This window comes from Adiantum capillus-veneris, chromosome 22 (assembly GCF_014529385.1).
Source record: "Adiantum capillus-veneris isolate H3 chromosome 22, ASM1452938v2, whole genome shotgun sequence".
In the NCBI taxonomy this organism is placed as follows: domain Eukaryota; kingdom Viridiplantae; phylum Streptophyta; class Polypodiopsida; order Polypodiales; family Pteridaceae; genus Adiantum; species Adiantum capillus-veneris.
Genome location: NC_140952.1, coordinates 99,295,592 through 99,313,176, shown reverse-complemented (window position 1 = coordinate 99,313,176; position 17,585 = coordinate 99,295,592). Strand labels below are relative to the sequence as shown.

The window sequence follows — 17,585 nt, the reverse complement described above, 5'->3', positions numbered from 1 at the left end:
CAATCCGTAAAGGAATGCCTTTTTGTGCTCATCAGCCGATTTGCGTAATTGGCTGTCGAGCTGCAAAACACGATTAGAGAAAGACATGAGTGGCATACCATTTTTCTTGAGACCGCGCCAATCGTCTTTCAACCGTGCTAGGTACTGAGGTGGCATAAACCGCCTTGAGCTTGTCTTGGAAGTCGGCCCAATTGAAGGAAAGGGGCACGCCTTCTTCGGCTTCCTCTAGGTGCACGGTCAACTGTGCCTCTTGCCATGCGTGATACCAATTAATGGCATCATCGGCAAGGTACATGGCTGTCGTCAAAACCTTGCTATTTCCTGTTTTCTTAGTTGTCGCAAAGTAAGCATTAAATTGATGCAACCAAGAATGAAAAATAGTAGCATCCATCTTACCGTCATAGTTACTGAATGTCAACTTCTCAGTGATGGGGTTGTTGGAGTCCGAATCTCGGCTTGTGCTTACTTGATGAACTACCAACATCTTTGACCGGCTCGCGCTTCGAGGTGAGTACTTGTAGCACGTGTTGATCTCTCTGCACCTCACGCTCTAGCTCCAAGGCTGCTCGTCTTTCTTCGCGCTCGCGATCCAAGTCTGCTTTTCTTTCTTCGCACTCGCAATTCAAGGGTGCCTTTCTTTCTTCGCGCTTGCGATCCAAGACTGCCTTTCTTTCTTCGGCCGCTAAGCGCGCTTGATCACGCTCGTGATCCAAGGCGGCGTGTTGCACCTCTTGTTGTTGAATCATGTCCATCAACGTCTTGACCAAAGCCTCCATAGGATTTGATGTAACCCTTGGCGTAGATGGGGAAGGGGGAGGGTCGGGAAAACCTCCTGGTGGGGAAAATTCTTCTTCGCCACCTCTATGCAAAATATCCATTCCGCTTCGGGTGATGACCATACACTGAGATCTTGGGTACTTAAGTTCACAAGGAACTTGGGTTCTTGGGTTCTTGAGGTTCTTGAGTCCTTGAGGTTCTTGATGTCTTTCTTTAGCTTGCAATCGTTGTTAGAGAAGGCTTTTCTCTTACCCTAGCTCGACTCTTCCCTGCAGGCGTGGCGGCCTTGCGCTCACACCACGGTTGCTTTTTCCCACCTCAAGTCGATTGGCCGGCCACTAAGTGCACGGTCCGCTCTCAATGAGTGAAAAGAGGAACAAGGGGAGGCCGGACAAGCCCTTCTTTCTTGGGTCACCTATCACTCTTCAAAAACATGATTAGGAATCAACACGCCCAAGTGGACTTGGGTTACGTGCGACCGCAACAAGCAAAAAATTTCTTGTGGTTCTTTCCTTGAGTGATACAGAACACTGCCAAAGCTCTGATATCAATGTAAGGTACAATGGAAGTGAATGTTGAACTTTGCTCAAGATGAGTGCTCCAAACTGTGCTCAAGGGTTCCTTTTACTTACGGAAGGGAGAGCCTTCCGTTCCTTTAGTGAGAGAGTGCAAATGATCACAAACAAAGTGAATAACACTGTGAATGAAGGTGCTGAGAGAGAGAGAGAGAGAGAGAGAGAGAGAGAGAGAGAGAGAGAGAGAGAAGAATACGAGAATACGACACCAGACAGTTGTCAAACCCTCCTCCAAGGGCCCCCCTCTCTGTTGGCGAGAGAGGTCTATGTTGTTGATTGCACAAATCTGGTACAATGGTCTAGATGCAATGGACTTGTCGACGACAATGATGACGACGACGAGGACGGGCTGAAATCTGAAAACGCTAGGGGCTGAATTCTGCAAATCTGCTAATTGCTGAATTCTGACACTGTGTCGGCGAGGATGGCGATGGCGACGACGCGACGACGATGCACTAAAAACGCAGATGCTGAAATCTGCGGACAGTGGGCTGAATCTGAAAACGCTAGCTGATCCAACGGTGCGGCGAGGATCTGCGACGCTAGGGGCTGATCTTGCAGTGTAGTGCTGAAAAGTTGAACCATCAGATTTATGGCAAGATATCCGATAAACGGCCCGCTCACCCCATAAACGGCCCGCTCAACCCTTGAGATTAACTTAGCTAAAAATGCAGCATCATTATGACTGCTTCATTGCAATAAAGACCCATAGCTACTTTTCTGACAAGCGCTTTGTGATGGATCAGGGCATGCACTGTTAAGATTATAGAAGGTAACATCTCAGCCATGTATTAGCAAATAAATAGAGTGCAGTCCGGCAAGTGGTATTTTTCCCATCGGCCTGTGCATTCAGTAATTTCATATTAACGTCAGATGGTTATGCTCTGTTCAGAGTACAGCCAGGCAGTTCATTCCCCAATCGGCCTGTTTCTACAGGACGTTTAGATTGCTTAAGATAGCAATTCAGCACACAGTCTGTGCACACACGATCATTAACTTCAGACTATATCAGGCAATAACAGCCTGTTTAGATTGCTCCCAGGTCACATCTCCCCACATGGTCTGTTCCTACAGGAAATTTACCCACAGTTTTTTCAAGATAATAGCCAGGTAAAGACGCATGTTCAATCCATAAGATTAGCTTGTATCTTTAGAGTTACAGTCATAAAACAGCCCGTTCATCCCTTACGATTAGCTTAACCACAAGTATAGCATCAATATGACTACTCACTGTAATAAAAATACATAGCTTTTTTGCTGATCATTGCCTTGTGAAGGGCCAGGGCATCCGAATACTGCTGCCTTGCTGTCGTGTAGAGTTTGGGGCACGATCAATGTGCACAGCAGGGTTGCATCAGAACATCGACTGTGCGGTAAAGGGTAAAGATCCGCTAATAGGGACTGACGGGTTGTAAAGATGGGGCATGATCAATGTGCACAGGAAGGGTCCTGTGAGGGACCTTTGTAGATTAGCAGGATAACTGCACAGCCTCCAAGAGTCCCAGCAGGCAGTTTTGTGAGATTAGCGTTGGCCTCCTAGTTGGCAGTATGTGATTTGCTTGGTATTAGCAAGAGTGCTCTAACTTCGGAGTAGGCAGATTGTAACTACGCCGAGCTTCACTAAGCCCCAAGAAATAAAGTGCTAGGTAGAATAGGGGGTACCTAGTGCGCTGTACCGATCCAGAGGGTGATAGATGAGGCCCATGTGCTTGCCATCCACCCACGTGTAAAGGTTCTCTAGTGTCCAGTACCTTCAAATTTCGGGTCCTTAGTAGGGTCCCTTGATGGTTGTGTCCTTATTCTCCCCTAGTCCTTGGGTGGAAGGTGTACTAGAGGTCCTTCATAAAGGAGGCCATTCTTCTCGGCTGCCAAGTCAGTTACAGAACCCATAAAAAAGTTGAGAGGGGCACACAGTGAGATAAGCAAACAAAGCCTCCAAAAAATATGGTAAATATAGCTCATGAGGCAAAAAACATGTTTGGAGCTAACAAATCATAGGTGGAGGCTCCTAGTAACTAGGAGTCCCACTAGAGAGAGTAGGTGATGAGACATTTTTCACCTTGCTAGCCATATTACGCCGCAGTGAGAGGAGAGAGAGAAAAACAAAGATTTGCAATATCCATTTGGATTAATCCAAGCAATAAATTTACAAGAAATGCCATGGTTGAGAGCAAATGGAGGGTCCTTATGCTTCCATGCAAGTGTATTAGATAAACGGGTATCCTGTTACCTGCCACCATCACCCACAAAAAAACAAGAAATTGTTAGTCTATCATGTGGAAGGCAGGTGTCATGAGATACTTCTACATGTTATAGATGTCCATCTAAAACAAACAAATAGAAGAATAAGTGACATAAACCTGGTTAGAGGGGTCCATTTAAGAGTGAGTGTAGGTGATGATGTTCTTGGCAGCAAGTAAGAGGTGTACAACTCCTAGGTGGAGAGTCTTGGAAAAGTAGTCACCTTATATAGGTGCTCTTCACTTGGTGCTCTTCACTTCACTTTTTCCTCCAAGAGAGGAGTCGGTCAAGAGGAGTGGGGCATTTACTTGCAAAGAGAGGGGGGATTGTCAGTTAGGAGCATCTTTCAAAAAATTATGTGTATGGCTGTGAAAGAAACCCATGTTGCCCTCTTTTCCCTTTTCATATTTGGGTGGTCTTGTTATTTATGAGGGGTCATCCCAAAAGGGGGTTTCCATGTCAATGAGCCTTCCTCTTGTTAGGGTGTTTTTTTTTTTTGGGTTATGGGGTAGAGAGAGAGAGAGAGAGAGAAAGAGAGAGAGAGAGAGAGAGAGAGAGAGAAATGAAATGATATATTAACGTCTTCAAAAGGCCAAAATGACCTATGAGACCATCAGATACAAAGTGGTGAATCTAATACAATGTCTGAAGTACAAGTACAAAAAGTACTGAAAGTAAAAATGAAAACTGAAATGTGAAATGTGAAAATGTAGAATAGGCCCTCAATGACAATCTGGGTGTCGTGCTAGAATGCCTCTGATCCTCTGTTGGAGTCTCCGTCGATGTAGTGCACTCCTGTGTCTCGGTCGTGGTCGTCTCGATCTCCCGAGCTCAATCGCCCAGTCAATGAGGGTGCCTCTGGTATGAATGCGGGTACAACCCTATGCTGGTGGTTGGTCTCTTGGCTCCCTCGATCCAAAGAAATCTGTGATCTGTCTCTGCGACTGTCGTACTCCATGTCTCCCCAACAGACTGTCTCTATGTCGGTGTAGCTCAAGTAGATATAAGCCAAGGCATCTCTGCTCCTGATACCTCATGACTCTATCTAGGGGTCCAAAACCCTCCCTGAATAAGCAATGGAAGCGCCCTCGTATATCATAATACATAGTGCAGTGGCATATGTAGTGTAGCTCTGTCTCTGGCTCTCTGCCGCATAGTTGACATATCCTAGACTCTGGTGGTATCCCTCTGAATCTACCCGTCTCAATCTCCAGTTGGTGTGAGGATGTGCGAATTTGACCAATAGCACATCGCAGACCATGAGATAAATGAGTGTCCATGTAGTTCGGACGAGTCACAAACCCATCCCCTGAAAGTTGGAGAAGGTGCTCTTTGTAGAAAGCCATCTTCGTGCCCAACTCCTGTATTGGCTCTACCCATGTCCTCCTGGTGTCCAACTGTATAAGATCCTGACGAATGAGTCTAGTGATCTCCATCCGTGTGACTGGCAGGGAGGGTGCATCCAGGGAATACTGAAAGGGAGGCAATCTATCCATGCTGAGACCATGCCTCTGAAACCATGAGGTCATGTGTGCATACCAACATGATGCATCTCCCTGCATCGCTAACTGTCTAGAGGACTCAAGAGCCAGTCTAGTATATCTACCTCTATGTGTATCCCATAGACTGTGCATAAAGGACACTGATCTGGTAAGAGCCTCAATCTCTATAGGAGGGGTGGCTACCTCCGCTCGAATAATCGCATGTGGTACAGAGGCCTTGGCTCTAATCATCCGGGATATCATAAATACCAAGGGTCTCTCCATGTTCCTCCAACTGTCATGATTCACAGATGGTCCCCAAACTTGGACCCCATAAAGCATAGCTGAAGCAACCAAAGTATCAAAGAGCCATAGTTTTGTTTGTGGTTCTTGAAACTGAACCTGCGAACACATCCTCTCTAGCCCTCCTAATGCCGCATAGGCTCTGGATAGTCTAGTCTCTGCTGCTCTCCTCAGGGTAAACCTCGGTCCCGTGAATACCACCCCCAGATATGTATATTCATCTGTGTACTCCACAGTGTCCTGGTCATATACGAGTGTAGGTGCCGATCTCTTGACCCACTGTGGTGTGGTGTTAAACACCATAACCTTGGTTTTACCAAGGTTCACAGACAGTCCACTATCCTCTGCAAAGTTGTGCAATGCATCCAAATGTCTTTGCATGCCCTCTAGCGACTCTGACATTAACACAATATCATCAGCATATAATAATAAAGGGATCCATGTCCCTGCCAGCTGAGCGCCTCTATCACCCTCTCTGTCAATGTAGTTAGAGACCTCATCTACATACATACCAAAAAGTGTAGGGGACAAAGGATACCCCTGTTTCACTCCAATAGTGGAATGAACAATGTCAGAAATCCCCTCAAGAGTGTGTACTTGGCCAGTCACTGAGCCGTATAAAGCCATGATCCCCCATATGATCTCTGTGGGTACTCCCAACTTCAGTAGCCTGTGCATCAATCTGGCCCTCGGCACTGTGTCAAATGCCTTGCGGAAGTCCACAAAGCAACAATACATCCGTCTCCCATGTGCTCGACCCTCCTCAATAATGGCTCTGAGTGTAAGAATATGGTCCAAAGTGGAGAAACCCCTCCTGAATCCAGCCTGCCCTGCTGCTCGTATGCCCTCATTTTCTGCCCATTTACTCAATTGCTGTTCAAGAATGGATGCATACCGCCGTGCCAATGTGTGCCCTATCATAATAGTACGGTAGTTCCCTGGTACCGTGGGGTCCCGTGCCTTGAAAAGAGGTACAATAGTAGATAATCTCCAGGACTCGGGTAGTCCCTCACACATGACACGGTTAAACAACCGCGCAAGAACCTCTGACAGTAAATCTCTAGCATGTATCAAGTGCTCTGCCACCAAACCATCATGATCATATGCTCTCCTAGTCCTCATCCTGTCAATGGCGTTCTTCACCATCTCAGTGGTAAAGAAGGTACTAGTGGCTGGACATGGCTCTAGAGGGTCTGGTAATGGTGGTTGCCCAGGTACTGTATATAATGATGTTGCATATTGACCCCAAATCTCGGGAGAGGTAATCACTGGAGGAGGTGAGTGCTCATCGAAGAGACGCCAGGCCTCACTTGAATCTCGGCTCAAAAAGAGCTGATACAAATCACGTTCCATCTGGGCTAAAAAGGCCCGCTTCTTCCGTCGCACTAAACACCGAAGGGCAATCCGAGACTGTCTATATGTAATGACTCCAAGTATAAGCTCGCTCTGAATCTGAACTCTCATCTCTCTGCACTCCTCATCATACCAACTATTATGAGGCATGTTCCCAGAACGTCTTCTCTGATCTGGTTGAGTGTGTGGGTATGCCTCTGCTGCTGCCCCATGCAAGATCTCCGTCAATAAAGTGTGATCCACCTCCTCCACTGTATATACAGCTCGGCTGCCCCCATCCGTCTGTAAATCTCTTCCACATAAACTGAATCCGTCTCTGGTGTAAAAGTATACTGTGTGTGTGCAATCCTCCGTGGTGTCTGAGAGACACTAGACTGGAAAGAGACTGAAAAAGTCAGGAGAACATGGTCCACTGCTACTCCAACAGGCCTAGGGCCCACACTGAGATCTTGAATATGAGAGATGAAGCTCGGTGAAGTCATGACATAGTCCACTGTACTGGCCCCATGTCTGTGTGGAAAGCATGTGAATCCCCCAGACGAAGGAAAAATCTCTAGACCATTAAGTATGGCCAGACCATGCGTAGTTGTCATCTCCATGAGATATCTCCCATACTCTGTGTGCTCTTTATCCTGTGAGTGTCTGTCAAGTCCCATCTCCGATATATCCATCTCTCTAAGCATCTCCTCCGAGGTATCATAAAATACCGTTTGGGAGTTGGCCGTCCTGGCATTAAAGTCTCCCAAGAGAATGATATCTCCATCTCTAGAGAACTCCCATATGTCATCATCAAGTATAGAGAAAGGGGATTGCCCTCTAGGTGAGGTATAGACTGATGTGCTAGGGGGAAAGTAACATATAGCAATGTATAAGAATCTGCCTGTCTCAGCTCTCAGTCTCACCCACATGTATCTCGCCTGGTCATCTCTCCGGACAATCTGTAATAGCGGCTGCAACTCTTCCTTGAATAAGACTGCTACCCCTCCTGAACCTCGACTTCCATGTTGGGATCTAGCGTCTGGCCGACAAGCTGTCTCCCATAAATAGCCAGTCACACTTGGCATCAACTGTCCAGATTTTTGATGTGTCTCCGAGTAAAAGACAATGTCTCTATCTCTGAAGCTATCTTCAAAGGCACCCACATCCAGCCTATATGATCCATTACAATTCCATGCCGCCATCCGGAGTGTGGTCCCATATGTCTCGCACTGTCATGCTGTGCATTTTTCCAAAACCACTACTTTCCCTCCTCTGTAAAAGGCAATTTTTCCCTTCTCCCTTGCTGCCTTGATCTCTGGCATCAACTCTTGCATATGTGCTATTTGTGCTAAAGTAAGGTCATCCCCCATAAATATTCCAGTTTTCTTAAGTGCTCGTCTCTTCTTCAAGAATTCCTTTCTTGTTTCGAAACTCGGGAAACGCAAAATAAGTGCTTTCTCTTTGACGTTTCCCTTCTCATCCACTCCCTTCTTTCCTACTCTCCAAGCACCTGTGTGCATAGGTTCCGGGATGCCCATGCACTGCAAGAGTTTCTTCACTTCGTCTTCTACATTTTTTGTGTCTTTGATACCAGTAATACGCACATGGAGGGCTCTAGTCCTCCTCGTCTGTTCCTCCTCAATGGTCATATTGATGATGGTAGAAGTTTGTGCGGCTTCTGGCATCCGGGCCTTCCCTTTCTTTGCACCTTCGATCCATTTTTTTGCTTCATCAACTTTCTCCTGTGTTTTAACAAGGCGCTCCGCCCATGAGGAAGCCTCTTTCGAGTTTTGTTCTTCTCCTTCGCGCAGAGTTTTCACCTGCTCCTTAATATCTTCGAGCTCCTTTAACATCGAGGTTTTATTTCCCCCTTCCGTTTTGGGCATAATTTTGCAAGCTACAAGTTCCCCTTTAAGCTCTGCAATCACTGCATCTTTTTCCTTCATGCATTTTTCCATATTGGTTTTCCAAGATTCAAAGCTTGTAATTGCCTCATCCAACTTTTTCTGCATAATACATTCCATTACATTCACTTCTGCACACATTAGAGCCTGCATCTCCCCTTTCACAGATAAATACATCTCATCATGCCTACCAAGCATCGCTTTATCTAATTCTTTCCTCATATCTGCATACATAGAATTCTTATAACTATCTGCGTTTGCGTACATCTCTTTCCTGATGTCATCTCTCATAAAGCTGAGCTCAGATTTAATCATCACTTGAACCCTTTCCATCATTAAATCATCTTGGACTCTGACGGTTTTCCCTGCTCGCAGTGAGCTTGGCGAGAGTATACTATCTCTGTTCCTCTGCTTGAAAGTCGCTTTCATTTTTTGTGGGGTGGTGAAGCCACTTGCATCACCATCCTTGATTGGTTGGTCCATCAGCGGAGGTCTCGCCTCCGCCCTGGTTGGCCTCGCCCTAGTCACCAAGTACTCGCCCTCGTCCTGGCTGACTCCTCGCCCCTAGCCCTGGCAGGCTGGTCTCATCCCGCCCTCCTGACACAGGACCAGCAGCTTGCCCAAGCCTAGCAGCTCGTCCTTGATCAGGTTCAGCGGACCCTCGTCCAACAGAGAGAGAGCTCGCCCCCTCGTCCCTCGTCCAGCAGGTTGGCAACGCGACTGCTCGCCCTCGCCCTGAGCCAGCTCGTCCCTCGACCAAAGAGAGAGAGAGAGAGAGAGAGAGAGAGAGAGAGAGAGAGAGAGAGAGAGAGAGAGAGAGAGAGAAGCAGCGATAGGCGATAGAGTAAAAATGTAAAAATGTAAAGGTAGGTTAAAAAATTATTAAAAAAGGGGGGGTGCGATAGAGACAGGGCAGCGCGATAGGCGATAGGGGGGGGGGGGGGGGGGGGGGGGGGGGGGGGGGCCGATAGAGAGGGAGCGGGGGCAGTGCGCGGGGTAGCGGGAGCGCAGGGGCATAAGCAAGGGTTAACGAACCTGCGTGTTCGAGGTGATGACATGGAGGCCTTCGGGTCCATACGCAGGAAAACAGCGGGCTGCGGGCTCTTGAGCCATCGCGCCCCTTATTCAGCTGGGCGCCCCGTCGAGGGCTGGTCTCCTTACCTCCTTAGCGCAGGGTCTGGTCAGGCCGCGAGAGAGGGGGGGCGGGGTGCAGAGCTTGCGCGAGGGGGATGATTGGGGCTGTAACGAGAGAGAGAGAGAGAGAGAGAGAGAGAGAGAGAGAGAGAGAGAGAGAGAGAGAGAGAGAGAGAGAGAGAGAGAGAGAGAGAGGAAATGTTATATTAAACGTCTTCAAAAGGCCAAAATGACCTATGAGACCAAACTGATACAATCTTGGTGGATCTAATACAATGTTTGGGTACAAAAAAATGAAGTAAAGTGAAAAACTTAAATCTTAACTGCTAGATGTGGACTAAGCGGCTAGCTAGAATCGTGTAGGATATGAGTAGGGGGGTGAAAGTAGTGAGTGGGGGCTAATACAACATAATGTGGTTGTACGTGTGGGAATATAATGGGTGAGAGTTGATACAAGATGAGCAGGGTGTTCAATCCTCAAAAGAGCTAAATCATAGGAGATCCATCATCGGTCGTTGGCGGATCTCATCAATCTCCCCCATGGTCAATAGTCTGACCGGGCGTCGTGCATGTCGGGCCAAAGTGATCCGAATCCTCTGATGCAGCCTCCGTCGATGCTATGTAGTCCTCCGTAGTCGTGGGCGTCTAGATCTCCATAGCTCGGTCGCTCAATTGATCAATGTGCCTCTCATGTGAGCTCTGTTGTTGTAGCTGCTCCTCTGGCTGCCCAGAGTCCACTCTAAAAAAGTCTGTGATCCGTCTTTGAGATTGGCTAGCCTTGCCTCTCATCAGGCTCTCTCTGTGTCTGCGCAGCTCGAGCAAAAAGAGACCCAGACATCTCTGGTCCTCATACCAGAGAGTGGTCCAAAGCCCTCTCTGAATAGATAGTGAAAGCGGCCTTGTATCTCATAGTAAACTGGGCAGTGGCATGTGTAGTGTAACTCTGTCTCAGGCTCTATGGCTAGGAAGTGAGCCTAATGTCTGCTCTCTACGCTCGTTAATGCATGAGTATGGCTTGTGTCGTGCCATGTGTGCAAGATGGATCCGAGAAGGGACTAACACTCTGGATTGGAATAGAGCTTTTGCATGGATCTTTTTGCTATGGGGGAAAAGACTTGCAGTGATATTGAGGTTACCTCATCTTCTCTCTAAGTTCTGGCCACATCATACAGAGATTGGGAGCAGTTTCTGTGTGATTTTAGTTGAGGATAAGGCCCTATCTGCCAAGTAGGTCAGCACACACCTACCATCAGAGTCATCCTTCGTGCCGCTCTCATGAGAAGGTGATTCCCTGACTACTTGTGCCACTACAACCCAAATGCAAGCCAAGGTTGAGCAAGCCTTGGGGATAATCCTCACCTTATCTGAAAACGACTCTTTCATTACCAAATCTCTTTGGTGCACTAAGGAAAAGAACTAGAAAATCTCCTCAAGATGTATGGACTCAACAATAGAGGATGGAGAGAAGATGGAAAGCTTAGTCAATAGGCTCAAGAGTGTTTGTACCCAGTGGTTTACATTAATGCTCAAATAGACGAAGATGACAAGGTAGCCGTTCTCCTTAAGACTCTACGCAAGGAATATAAAATTATACCAAGTCTGCTCGAGGAGGCGACCATGTAACCGTCTATTTTTTAAGGGCCTTTCTAGCCACATCACACTACTTTTCATATGAAAGAAACAACCACAGAGACACTTTCTGTGGCCGAGTAGGGCCACCAAGTCGTTTGTGAAGCAGAAGCATCTAGCTCCTATCGCTCTATTGGTGGAGGTTTTTTTTCATGTATTATAATGCAATGTCTTCTCCAAAAATCTGGTGAACTATGTTTTATCTTATAGCATCATGTACTCTGACAAAGAGAAAAAAAAAATCGATGATTCTGTGTTCAAACATGCATTGAAACGAGATCCTAAAATTTCCTATATGTAATATCTAATTTGGATAAATTTTTGAATCATATTGAGCCTTGGCTCTCATTATGAGGTTGTTCTATGTGTCAGGTACATTGGCTAGAGATTTCAAAGATTTAGCCCTATCAAAGACATTAATCTTATTATGTTGTGAACCATGGTCTCACTTTTTTTTTGGGTGGTGAAACCGTTGTCAATAATGTTACTTGACACCCACCCCCCCCCCCCCCCCCCCCCCCCCCATATGCACATACAAAGATGCAGCTCAAGACAGCAACTTGCTTTGTTTGTGTGGCTTTCCTGATATTGCAAGGTAGGATACGTACATCGCTCATACCATACGGAACGCACAGTACATGGATTTGTATGTACAAACTGCACCCTATATGCAGGCATTGAAAAAATTACCATGCATGTATTTGATCATTAATCACTCTTGGAAGCTTAGAAAATAACCATCAAGGAAGGTCTTATAGAATAGACCTAATAGACTTGTAAATATAGGAGGCTGTCATTTGGCTCTTGAGTAATAACTTCACATCAAGAATTATTTTGCAATTTGTGATCTTGTATGGTGTTGTTTGTGATCATTGGATGTATCATGTTTTTATGTATTTTGTCATTTTGATCAGATTATGATTTATGTCTCTTGTCATTTGAGCTACTTTTCACTCTTCAGGATTGATTGTAGTGTTCATTGTTTTCTGTAGTTTCAAAATGATTGTATAGAGTCTTGTCTAACATCCATTGTGTAATCTAAAAATGTTTGGAGTTCATTACTGTATGTAACAGTTTAGGGTCAATTGAAGCTTTTTATCTTTTCTTTAACTCTAATTATTTCAGGTTGGATGTCTGGAGTGGTCTACAATATTGTTCAATTTTAAAAAGCCTCAAACTTTATATTTTATGGTAGTCTTGGTTTGGAGTTTTAACATTAATGGAGTTTTACTTATGAATCAACCACAAATCTCTAAAGACTATTCTATAATGTAGGCTTTAAAAAAAAAGCATACAAATTTTACGTACCTAATAACTCAAACCATTCAATACTCATGCCTTACGTACCAAACACTACATACCTTTCCACCTTGTGGCACTGCCATGCTTACACTGTTCTTGTTGTTCCAAATCAGTCTCTGAAGAAAGACTGGAGCGGCTTCGCACAGCAATGAAAATCCTTGCAGAGGCTGAAAAGCAGCTTAGAGTCTCTAATGATCGGACTACTTGGTTGACAGCTGCCCTTCTACAGCTTGGACCAGATCGAATGTGCATGTTCTCTGTATCTTGTGCAGGAACAAGCGTAACACAGAGCCCCGTTGGACTGGATGATTTAGGGGAAAATGAGACCAATGATTTTGAACTTAGGTCTGCAGAAAGACGCACGGCATACCATTATGAGCAAGGGTTTATGGAGGCTGAAGCATTGCATGAGCCTTCATACCATGGGTCAGAAAAATCTCGTCTTGAGGATGATCTTCTGGACATCTCATGTAAGGACTCCAACAATGAGCAGCGATTGAGCCCCACAAAACTGGATGATATTTGGTCAAAGGTCATGGAAAAGTGTCGATCTCTTCCTCTTCACCATTTGCTTTACTCTAGTGTCAAGCTTACATCCATTTCCATCACTGAAGGTATGATTGCATTGCCTGCTTTGTCCACTTCAGCTTTTGAATTGTGAAATGCATCTTTAAATTGCAGTACAGAGGTATTTTCTAAAATTTTGGCAAGAATTCCCTTATAATCTTCTTTATTGCAGTTGATGCTACTGTGCACTTGGAAGTTCACAATCCTACTCACAAGTCCAGCTGCGAGCGGTTGCAGAAAAATATCACCCATCTTTTTGAGGTGGTTCTGGGATTCCCAGTGGAGATAAAAACAAGCCTTGCTTCTCTTCCAGCTGAGGGAGGACCAGCAAGGGCAACACAAGTGTGCATAAGTCGAGATGAAGGCGAATTTGGCAAGCATGTCCATATCCATCCTGAAGCTGCTACTCATCAGGGCTATGAGAGGAGAGCTCTAGAAAGCATTAGCAAGCCTACCTCAGCACATCAGTCCCATACGGTAGAAAGTTTTCCTGCTATTGCGTCACCTTCACCTCAGAACCAATGCTATGGAGCCTCCACTCGGAAAAATTTAAGCCATCAGAGTGTTATGCATGAGACAAAAGCACAGGATTCTCGAGGATTATTGCCAAAGTCAGGAGGTACGGCTGCGAGTCACAGGACACATGGGCAGCATCATAATCATATATTAGCAGGCACAAATGACTACGTACAGGATAAATTCTTTGAAGATGTTAACAATGAAGACGAGAGGATAATTGCAGAGTCGCAGGCGATGTCTCCCAATTCTTTTGAAGCTAATGGGCAGCACAACAGAAGCAGGTAATTTTCAAGGATGTGAAGGCATCAAAATCTAGCAAAGAGCTGGAATCGTTTCAAGTACATTAACGCTTTATGTTCAGGTAGTTAACATACATACTAGTTGCTTAGAGAAGCAGCAGGAGTCTTGGAGATGAACCTGTCTCCTCGTTAATTTTGGAGCCTGCACTTCGTTGTGCTACCTGGTAGATTTGAGCATTGTGGCTTGTTGTTTGTTAATGAGCTAAGAAAACGGAGATATCGCAGCCAGATGGGCTAGTTGGTCGGCTAAGGTAGAATGGGGACAACCATTTTCAAAGCCTGCATTAGACAAGCCAATGAGGGCGTAACGTAGTGGTAATTTGTTGTTTGTGTGGGTGCATGTTTTCTCTAGTAGGTCCTCTCCATGACTTAAACCTAAGGTGGTGATTAAGTTTCATGGACCTCAAGAGAACAACAATCTTTCTGCTGAAAAGGAATTTGAGGTCTCAACCACAATTTAGGTCCATTGTGACACATGCAGTGATAGACATGAACTAGTTCTTTTGCACCAAGAACAAACTATTGCTTAAGGAAGTTGTTGCTTGCATTAGATTTGCTGGTTTAGTCAGCACGACCATAGTGCAGATTATCCGGTTTAGGCATGAAATGAAAGAAGATATGAACAGAAATTGCTTGTCGTTTACCTATGCATTATGTTCTTGGAAGCACTAACTATTGAGTATGTTTCCAAAACATCATCAGAGAGTAAAATATATGATGGTCCAGACCTGGAAGCAATGAGGGTTTGCATTATAAGCTAAGAAAATGGTGATGTTTTTGACCTCGCAGGCTAAGGCAAGCCAGAGACAATGGGCCAGAGAGTACTCAATCGACGTATCATCTGGCTGATGATGTTGAGCGCAAGCGCAAAGGCAGCAACATGAAGATGGTCCGGCGCCTATCAATCAGAAATCAAGCAACAGCCTCTCCAAAAAGCGATCCCAACTCGCCTAATGAAAGAGGAGGTAGTTTCTTGAGAGTTCCCAGGTTCTCCTCAAAATCACAGACTGATGCACAAAAGCACAGAAATCCCCAATCTCCAAAAGAGCCATGCATGGAAACTGAAGACCTAGAAGAAGAATCAGTAACCCAAAAGAAAGGGAAATTGAAAGGTGCAGCAGGAAGCTTTGCAAGGTTTTTCCAAGGAAAGCTCAACAAGTGACTTAGTACATGATATCAACGGAAGCCCACCAAGAGAGTGTACCAATATTATAATGTATAATAATGAAAATCCCTGCAGCCATATAATCTGAAAGGGAAAAAAAATAAAAAAGAGCCACAAAGGGAATCTCTCTCTCTCTCTCTCTCTCTCTCTCTCTCTCTCTTTGCCTTGTTGTGGAGTTCTCTTATTCAAGTGCCCAAGTTCAAATCTTGCCCACAACCAAAGATGAGTTGTATGAGGTGGTGACCAGGAGTTGCCTCTTGATTGCCTTTCTAGTAAAGGAGGCTTCTTCAAGTTGGTGTCAATATTTTTAATAACTCACATATAGTTCAAGTATCACCATAACGAGTGGAACAATAGAATATTTTTAAACATAATAGAATGAAAAGAAAACCAGATAATGTATGGCTATGAAATGAAGGGACCTTTAGACAAACAAAAGACGATTGCAATTGCCACCCCCCCCCCCCCCCCCCCCCCCCCCCCCCCCCCCCCCCCCCCCCCCCCCCCCCCCCCGGGGAGGTAGGACATTAAATTTCATCAAATGCATACCTAACTCTCTTCTTCTCTAAGGCTTGTTTTAGAAAACCAAAACTTCTACTTTGAATCACTAGAACCTCTTTGCATTTTTTTATTTTTTTCTCGACACACCAGAGGGCCCACAAGGGGAGGTGCTTATCCCTTTCAAATGTTAGCCATGTTACATGGTCGGGCAAGGGTTGCGTACCACCGGGCAAGAGCCACACGTAGGCATCACCATGGCCACCTATATCGAGGTACCAGATGCTGGGAACAATGGAGAGAAGTTGTAGCAATCAGCTAGGAACCTTCTCCTCGGGTGACCCACCCAAGGATGGGGATGCACTCGAGTGTCAAGGCAAGAGCCCTAGCAACGCGAACACCAGGTGAGCAGAAGGTGTCCCTCTAGAGTGTGACTGGGATTTGAACCCACAACTGGTAGATTGAGAGGCCAAAGCCTTACCATTGGGCCAACTCTTTGGGGACGAACCTCTTGTGTTATTACTTAAGAAGTTCTCTCAAAGTTTACTTAAGATGTGGACAAAGGGATATGTGCTCTAAACATAATGCCACGTTTATAAGTCACAAAATATATAACAAGCTATGTAAGAATCCTTACAAAACATAGCCTTGAGGGCCTCAGTAATGAACATATGGTCCACTAAGGTGACCAGACCATGATGCTCATTTGATCTTCTTAGGGACGTGCCAGCTTCATAAGAAAATTCTTGTGCTTGCACAATTGGATCAACGGCTCTATTTTGAATATTGAGCTTGCAACACAAATAAGTCTCAAAATTAGGCTTTCTACGTTTACATATTGTTAACTAGCAAATGTTCCTAAAATGAAAGACAAGCATCGGAGTCACTCAGGACTATATCCTTTCATGAAAGTTACTTGGTGAAGGTAGGTTTACTTGTTTGCACTTCAAAAGTCAAGACTTTCTATGTACCTCCTAGTTCAGTACCTTACCACAAACCATGGTGAACAGTTAACCAAAGAAGAGTTAGTTGTATACACCACATATTTGTTAAAACATAAGTTTCCATTTATCAACACCTACCAACCTTAAAATTAGTGCGAGCTACGAAATTCTTGATATCACTGCACTAGCTTTTGTAATCATCGAAAGTCTAATAAAGCCTAATGACAACCTCAAATCTTCAAGCCTCAAGAATATGCTTGCTAGACAACATTGTCATACTTCAACTAGAGAGTGGTTTTTTGAAAGATCGAACTATAGCCCATTGGACAAGTATAGGTTGATGGCCTTGCATTCCTAGCATGTAAATACATATGCTTCACTGCCTTTGGTCCTTCCATTGTCTGCATTGAGAGGGTTGAAAAGGGAATAAGTATTTTGATTCTTTGTGAGTCTTCTTAGAATCATGTGTGACCTCAAACATTTTTTAAAGAGGACATTTTTAGATATTAAATGTTCTTCAGAGCACCTATCAAGCCCACTCCATTCTAAGGAACAGTGTTATTTGTGTCATTTAATATCCTCTCCTTTCTTTAAGAGTTCTCTCCATTCAGGGGCCTATGTGTCTATTCTTTAGAAAGGAGTCAATATTGTATCATTTGTCATCCCATTTCTTGAGGCCTACTCTCAACTCAAAGGCCCTTGGCTATTTTTTGAAATAGTTCACTATTGTTTTAAAGCATAGCTTTTCCCTCCTCATGTCAATCCTAATGTCTTTAACTAACCTCATTCAGTGAACTAACAAACTCTGTGTGCCCATGCCATGAAAGACATTTCATGCTTCCTTTATCAAATTCTTAATTATTTTCCATCAACATGGGGAGGGCTATAACTTCATCCAATTGTGAAAATTCTAAA

General features: G+C 44.9%; 1 protein-coding gene across 4 annotated transcripts in view; it reads left to right on the top strand.

Moving 5' to 3' along the window:
* The window catches only part of LOC147429898 (uncharacterized), a 47,297-nt gene extending 31,778 nt beyond the window's left edge, over nucleotides 1-15,519 (top strand). For all 4 annotated transcript variants that reach the window (XM_086496093.1, XM_086496094.1, XM_086496092.1 and 1 more), the window contains 3 exons: nucleotides 12,792-13,292; nucleotides 13,418-14,045; nucleotides 14,853-15,519. In XM_086496093.1, the coding sequence (XP_086352219.1) occupies nucleotides 12,792-13,292; nucleotides 13,418-14,045; nucleotides 14,853-15,225 (1,502 nt within the window). In that variant the 3' untranslated portion in view covers nucleotides 15,226-15,519. The remainder of the gene's footprint in view (nucleotides 1-12,791; nucleotides 13,293-13,417; nucleotides 14,046-14,852) is intronic.
* Nucleotides 15,520-17,585: the final 2,066 nt, after the last annotated feature.